The following is an 8,123-nucleotide window of genomic DNA, read 5'->3' as shown; positions in this document are numbered from 1 at the left end:
AAACTTAATATTTTCAAAAATAAATTTCCCAAATTCGAAAATTTACTCAAATATGAGTTTTATTATGTTGTTTTAAAATTTTACCGTTATCTTCGAATCCTCTTCTTAATAGCGTACCAAATCTTTTTTCTTCTTGCCTAAATCCGCGATTAAAACCGCGACCTGGCGGTGAAACAATTTTCTCTATTAGACACAACAAAGGAAAAAATTATCTATTTACGACTTCGCCGAAGCGAAACCATGGGTGTCATAAGAAGCAGCATAAAACCCTTGAGTGCTCTATTTTTCCCACATCTAAGAGACGCACTCTTCTTAATTACCATCTTGACCAATTTCTACTCGACTTAAATTTAGTTAGCTTGGTTAGTTCGATACGATCGTGCCTTTAGGCACGATTTTTTAGGTTCTAGTGTACGTAAAAGAATGTTGCACATATATGAAAGATCCATTTCTGCCGTTATTAGGTGATGGATCGTCTTGGCAGAATTTTTTTTCAGAAGAAACATTACCAGGGAAAGGAAATTGATGATAAAATCAAGATGTTGGAACTGGAACGATTAAATGTCGTACACTAGGCTAATACAGGTGATTTGATAGCGTACGACAAGTTTTTTCTGCTGCATTCTATATATCTGAGAGATGGATCTGTTTTTTGTTAGTCTGGTACAATATGAGGCCTCATCTTTGAATGAGAATATTCTTGACGGCGGTGTCATTTTTAAAGTGATTCCTACGTTAAGATACGCACCTTTTTTACAAACTATAACTGTTAAATTGGTCATAAAATTTCCAGTGTTGACGAGAATATATTAAATGTCTCAACTTTAAATTTATTAGATACCTAAATTTAGGCCAGTGCGGAATTCATTAATGGTGCTCTACTAAATGTTACGTTTAGTTCAATTTTGTGTGGGCAAAGCACACCATTATATTGTCGGATTTTTTTTACTTGGAATATATACTTAAAAATTTAGTATCATATGGCGATCAGTGGAGTATAATCTCTTGAATTATGTACGGTCTATTTCTTCTAAAATGACCCTTTATTTGAAAAGTTAGCATGCAAAATGAACACATTCGATTTCCACTGATAATTGTTGTCAACTTTTCTCTTAAAGCTTAAATTTAAACATTTGGAAGTTCCATATTTTACGGCTATTAAAATTTTGGATTCTAAGGAGGTAAATTAATGAATTAGGTATATTTTACATAATTTAATACATTAAAAAAATGTTTTAATTAATATAGTTTCATCGCCTAAAAACGATTTGTTTACAGTCTTTAACACAATTTTATCCGAAGTGGACCATCATGTCAATTTTAGCATGTTTTGCAAGTTTGATCTAAACTAGAACCACGTATAATCCATACTCTAATAATTTTAATTTAATGAGCTAATACCCATTCTGAAATCGGCAAAAACAGCAGCGAAGGCAGAATTTAATGATCGATCGACGCAATGTTTGATAATGTAATGATGACTGCGCAATTATTCAACATCTTCATCGTTAGAGAAGGACTTAAATTATAGCATGTCATTAATAATAAGTAAAATTGTAATAGCTGGAGGTGAAAAAATTGTTCGTTTAAGTGGGCCAACATTCTGACTCCGAATTCTGTTAGATTATATCATTGACGTAACCTGCGAGAGCCTTCCAGTATAATTAGAACAAAAAATAAATTGAAAAATGTTAATTTAAAATTAATGTGTGGTCTTCACCTGAATCTCCCAATTTCTCTGATCTAATTAATTTTTTCCACCACCGAAATCCAAGTGTTCTCAAACATGTTCGTCATAACAAAACCTCAACCGTGCGTTTTTTCCCTCCAAAAAAATGTAAGAAAAGTGATCATTTCCAACGCACTTGTTCCCGCTTTCTTCACTTACACCGAAGGCGTGTTCTGATGGTACGAAATCCCTCCATCGCTCTAATTCTTCATCATATAAAGAAGTCACTGTCATTGCAAACTACCATTTAGCCTCAACCTTGACCATGCGATCGATCCCACTTCTTTTGATCATCCTCGTGGTGGGTGTTAACACCGACGACTATCTCAACGAAATTCAAAATCGGTGTTTCGCCACGAAGAAGATGCATTTTTGTTCAAAGTACCATTTTTTCAAATACATCGACGATTACGAATTGGGAAATCTTAGTTTGACCAGTGATAGTTCGGTGCAATTTGTTAATATTCCCGGTGTTAATGTCAGTGTGCCTCTTTTTGAACAATCAAGACAGTATTCCTTACAAGACTCAGAATTTGTTAAGGTGATGAAGTATGCGAAAAGGAGAGCGGTGAAGTTTTTGATGGAGCAAGGATTCACGTGGGAGTTACCTGACGAGGTGCAAATCGTTGAAGAAGCCAGGAAAGGTAAGAAAAAAATTGTTTACCGGAGTATTTTTCCTAGACCCACATTTTGTTAATTATGCGCAAAATTTGGTCGTGTTCCGCTAGTGCTCGTTCCTGAATATCTAATACGTGCGATTGTAATTTTGATATGAAGCTAATTACGAAATTTACTTTATTACAATAAAAATATGGTACAATCATTCCACTTCACAGTGCGTCTCACATTTAGACATGCGCGAAAACGCAAAAAGTGCGTAAATAAATCTTCCTACAGATTAGATAATTTGGTGCATGTTAAAATCATTACCTAGATTAAATCCAGGATTATCCAGGCGGGAAAATATTAAACTAGAACAAATTGAGCGTGGAATGTCTTTAAAGTCATTAAAAAGTCAAGAGCAAACGTTGAATTGAATTTGTGGTAGAAAAAAGTGCGCAAAAATGACCACACGCAGATTGGGCGTTCTGTTTCAGTGAGCAAACGACGAACCGCTGTGCAATTACACAATTATTTTAATTTAATTTGAGCTTTTGTTTAGACGTTATTTTGGACGAGATATGTACCTACATATAATTAATTATTATTAAGGTTGATATGTTACCCCGAAAATAAAACTGAAATACTGTGGAGCTTGTTTGTGTATGTAATTTCAGCAAAATTATAAAATGTGAAGTTGCGTTTAAAAATACCGGATATTTCATTACTAAAGTAAAATAACAAGCGTTTTTGAGGACTATTAGATACAGGGAAAAAACTTGTTATGTTAGTTTTCCATTGCGAGTTTAATGAGAATCTTGTCTTTATTATCTACTACAGAATTGGGTTAAATTCTGACAATTGCCAAAATGTAAGAATGTGAATTAATGTCTTGTTATTCTGTTATTCAGTTTTGGTATCTAATGATAATGATGATGGTGAGAAAATACAACTTCTATGTAATTTATGCAAAAATGTTTTTAATGGGACGAAACTGATTGAAAATATGTACATTTTTAAAACTGTTTTTTTATAATCATTGCTTCTCCATAATTGATGAAATTAGAACAATAGATACCGAAATTCCAAACATTTAATTCTGAGATAATAGGTTTTCCAAATCGTCGGTTCTTTACAATGTGAAAAATAAAACAACTTAGAAACTCCAGGTGAAGTTACTCTTTGTTCCAAAACAATAAACTCTCGCCATATCCATTTCATCCCAAAACAATAAAATTTTCGGTTTATGAATCACACCACTCATATGTTATTTTATATGGAGAGATCCCAATAAAACTCCGTTACTCGAGCTGCATTTTTGACACAATTTCGCGACGGACCTTAACGGTTTTTTATCCTAACCATCTTGCCAACCGGTGCTGTATAAGGCTAGGTCAGGGCAATTTATCTTCTAAATTACGTAAAATTATTTATTAATTATCAGGGTAACACCTCAATGTAATCAAGATCGAATCAACTCCGTCTTCGTGCAGATAATTACAAACCTTGAAAGGGTTTATTGAGCGAAAAAGTGATTGTCCGAACTCATCAGACAGAGTGGCAGATAATAACTGAATTTTGTTTGTTTCGGCAGTGTTAACAATTGTAGTTTGGTTCAAACTCGTTCTTTTGACCTTAATTGGAACGAACGTAAAGTTTGTCTTAATTTTCGACGTGTATCGATACAGTTCCAAATTTTTTAAGTAACCCAGTTCGACGCTATAAAAAATAACGGGAAATGAAACTCATAATAATCGACTAAATTTCAGTTACAGGCAAAGGAAAGAAGATGAAAAAAATGATCGTTTTGCCCCTCCTCATTCTCGCCAAAGTCTTCAAAATCAAAATTCTCGTGAGTTTAGTTCTGGTAGGCATCGTGGCGATCAAGAAGATGCTCCTAGGTGCCGCTTTCATCCTCCCTGGAGTGGTGGCAGCGATAAAATCACACTGCAAATCACAACAGTTCCATGTGGTGCCTTACCACACGGAAGAAGAGCAACACCACCATACGTATGAACACGAGCATGATCACGATGCTGGCTATGGAGTTTCCGGATATGGAGGCGATAAACATTACTGGGACAAAAAGAAGAGATTTTCCATTTTCTAAGAGAACAACTTTGGGGGGTGGCGGCTTTAATTTGTCCGTTTCGACGTTCAGTAATCATAATCAGTATTGTCATTCAAGTTGTACTAGTCCAATTAGGGTCGCGATGGATCATTTACTTACAGGTGACCTGGAAATTGTGTCCATTGGGGCTCCATTTGTTCGGACGTAGCTAGTTCATCCACGTGAAGTGTTTTGCTTGGGTGAACCGGCTACGATTTTATGTCGATTGGCATTGAAAGACTGAATCACTAATTCATCTATTTATTAAAAAACATTAATTTATTAAATTTTTCTTGTATGCAATTTCTATGTACACGTGTATTGTGGGTTGCCTAAAACAACCACTCTAATTTGTAAATTACTACAATTTTATTTAATAAAATATTCGTGTAACCTGATTTTAAACTCCCCCACATTACCGTTGTTCCAATTAGTCGAATCAGAGCGCCAGAAAACCAATAACGCATAAATCCGATATTTATATCAAACTCTGACACTAATTAAATCGCTTAATTAAAGTTGGATGATTGGTGTCTCATCCCTTTTTCTTAATAGGTATTTTATCTTCCTCCTGGCAGGAACTCTGGAATAACGTAATGATCCGCATTGTAGATGTTTACCAGTATCCCCTTTCCCGAGACCATTATAAAAAATTATAATAATGTTGAAACAAGTCTGAAATATCAGATCAATGAAATAAAATATTTCTAGATAGGAGTTCCAGTTACTTTCTCTCAAATATAAATTTTTCCTTAAATGTGAAAAGTTCCGGCCAGCGATCCCAAGTTCAAGAAGTTGGAATCACGAAAGACATGTTTCTGACACAGCGGCAAAATTGGACTTCCGATGACAAGCGTCAGTGTAGTTGAATATAAGTTATAATTACTAGGTTTAACTATTGCCAGGTCGAGGATTCTGGAAATTACAGTTCCGGTTGGCTTTCCAGTATTTAGTTCTGGCTCTAAAATTTCTGTAATTTCTGCTGTCCTATTTCAGAAGACGAGCAATTAATGTAAATTTTCTTTATTAATCAATATAAATTTGTAAGTCGGGAAGCGAAGAAACGTTAAGAAAAATGTGCGCGACTGATAACACTGAAAATAAAAACCACCAATTTATCCTCCTCTTTCCAAACGTAAATTTAGCAATCTTTATCAAACACCATTTAGCAACATATTTATTACAACTTGTATCCCATTTAAGCGTTCCAAATTTATTTATTGCGATAAAAGAGAGATAAAACTCCCAATTTTTTATCATATGTTGTGTTATTTGCCTCGTGATTGATCTCACTACGGCACTGATAAAAATTGGCTACCGGTAACAGCCCTCCAAGGACAAATAGATCATTAGGATTTCATTTAATTCTCAAGGCCCTTCGCACCACTGTTTGCTCTTCACTTTATTTAATTACAGATTATAAGAGCTTATTTCAGTGCTGAAATGTAATTATCAGAAAGGTTCTCCAGGACACGCTTATTACAGCTCCAGCAGGAAACAAAAATTTAGTTAAATGTGCGATCAATACTGAAAAGATTAACATAAACAGCTTGTTCGTTTATTCAACCGAGATACTGTTATAAATATCTCATATTTCGGATTTGAGAGAAAAATAAGGCCTTTGCTACAATACCAAGGACGGCAGATTTAATTTCTAATTGTCACAACTCGCATTTCTGTGGATTTTATCTTAGTCGTAAACCGAGAACCAACTAAGATAGACATTTAATTTAAAGCTAACAGGGTTCTAATTTTGACGGTATATGAAGGGAATTACCAGTTAGAAACTAGTGTTTCAGACAAATAAGACGAGTTTTCATTACAAGCTCAATTTAATTCAAAAGGCATCGAGATAAAATAATACGGTTATTCACTCCGTTTTAATATGTCGGAATTGAGTAAAATCAAGCCTCATTTTTCAGCTCCTTCAGCGACAATTTATTATAAAAAAAGTAATGAATGCAGGATAGTGGAAATGTATTTTGTGTCTGAAACGTGACAGATAATAATTTATTTACGACGCTCCTGGCCGATGGAAAAATATTTTAAAAATGTAAGGGCGTCTGGAGATATTGCCACTGAACTAAAATTTATTATTTTGACGGTAGTAAATTTTACGTAGAACAATTCCATTTACAACTCAAACAAAGCTGCCAAAATGATTTTTGTTGTTCATGATGCAGATGCGCTCATTGTTTTAAGTTTATTGCAAAACATCAACATCAGTGCATAACAGAATATAAGTTTAAAAACCTAAAGCTGTGCATGCATGGTCCGAAAACTCTCACGGTGTCTTTTTTTATTACAGTTTGTATTTCCTGCAGATAAAATTTAATAGGCACCATTTCAATTCTAATTCGTTCTATTAATTTGTTACCTAATTACTTTTTTTGAGTGGCTCGAAGCTGTGACAAAATCGATGAGAGAAGTTGCTTATCGATTAAAATTTCCTGGACATTCTGGAGTGTAATTAAACCTGTTTATGTTTATATTCGTTGCAATTACAAGATAATGAAAATTTTTGTTACTACGTCGATTTTAACCAGATATTGCAGGTCGTGGAATGGAAAACATTATCTGAGAATTAAGTAACTAAATAAATTTTACGAGTAAATATTTTTATTCGTTTAAACAACATTCCGAAGCAAAATAACTCGTCCAACTATAAAAAATGTTTTGTAAATTTGTGAAATGATGTTGTTGAAGGTAAAATTAATATTCGAATTAATTAAAACACAATATAATATTAGTTAATGATAATAATTTATTGCTAATCAAATATGAATTTTCAAAGCCTGCTAACTGGTTTTGCAGGAAATTTTAACTAATGCGTCGCAGATAGAGCAATTACATTATTTTGTGTGGTTTTAAAACTTATTTAAATCGTCCAAAAAGTTCATTATTCTCTCCCACAAGAACGTAAAATAGCAAGTATAATGCAGTTCAAAAAATAAAGCCTCCTAGAAGAATAAATTTTTATTTGTGGTATTAAAAGTAATGATCGCTTTAAAGCTGAATGATTGCGCGCCTTTAATTAAAATAACACAAACAAATCTATATAAATAAACTGGAAAAATTCCACAATATAAAATATTCAATTCCCTTTGTAAAAAGCTGAAGCGAACACTTTTTTGTCGTTTCGTAAGAAAAACAAGAACACGGCTTTTCCTAAACAATCAAAAAAGCTCGCTCCACATACATAAATATGTTCACACACTTTCTGAGCGTTTTTAATACTGTAAGAATATAGTTGAAATAAATAACGGTAATTGTGTTTTCCGACAAAGTTTCCAGTAATCTGAGTTTGAAATTTCGAAACTACAGTCTAGTGTCAGTTTCAAATTTAATTTAACTGGCTCATAACTACATCACCTTGAGCTGATTGATTAAATTTGTAATATAAACTAAAGTTTTCTCAGTTTCTTTAATCCCATCGCAATGTTCAACTTTCCTTATTTCTCTGTTTCTGATGCATACTTTTACAAAAACCAGCAAATAACCTCAACTTTCATCTTATACTTCAGATTTCCGATAAACTCCACAAAACGAAATGGATTTTTTCAATCAAGATACGACTTTACGACGTACCTTCATGTATACGTTTGCAATAAAAGCACGAAAAATGGCAGAGTTCGAGTTGGAGAAGGAAATCATGATACCGCGTCTATTGGACTACGAGTGGAG

The 8,123-nt window shown here is 33.7% G+C and overlaps 1 protein-coding gene across 1 annotated transcript; it reads left to right on the top strand.

The window, feature by feature from the left end:
* Positions 1 to 1,977: 1,977 nt before the first annotated feature.
* Positions 1,978 to 4,539, top strand: LOC148168183 (uncharacterized). The gene is made up of 2 exons (XM_088045856.1): positions 1,978 to 2,373; positions 4,099 to 4,539. The coding sequence occupies exons 1-2, from the start codon at positions 1,995 to 1,997 to the stop codon at positions 4,437 to 4,439; spliced, it is 720 nt and encodes a 239-aa protein (XP_087901982.1). The 5' UTR covers positions 1,978 to 1,994; the 3' UTR covers positions 4,440 to 4,539.
* Positions 4,540 to 8,123: the final 3,584 nt, after the last annotated feature.

Source organism: Gnatocerus cornutus, chromosome 9, assembly GCF_029298725.1.
Source record: "Gnatocerus cornutus isolate USDA-ARS CGAHR chromosome 9, icGnaCorn1.1, whole genome shotgun sequence".
Taxonomy (NCBI): Eukaryota; Metazoa; Arthropoda; class Insecta; order Coleoptera; family Tenebrionidae; genus Gnatocerus; species Gnatocerus cornutus.
Note: the sequence above shows the minus strand (reverse complement) of the source record. Positions and strands in the feature narration are given on the sequence as shown.

Bases quoted from the DNA above. Each gene is read 5' to 3' on its own strand.
- LOC148168183 (XM_088045856.1), top strand. From the start codon at position 1,995: ATGCGATCGATCCCACTTCTTTTGATCATCCTCGTGGTGGGTGTTAAC. The intron at 2,374-4,098 runs GTAAGAAAAAAA...ACTAAATTTCAG, and splicing joins CGTTGAAGAAGCCAGGAAAG to TTACAGGCAAAGGAAAGAAG.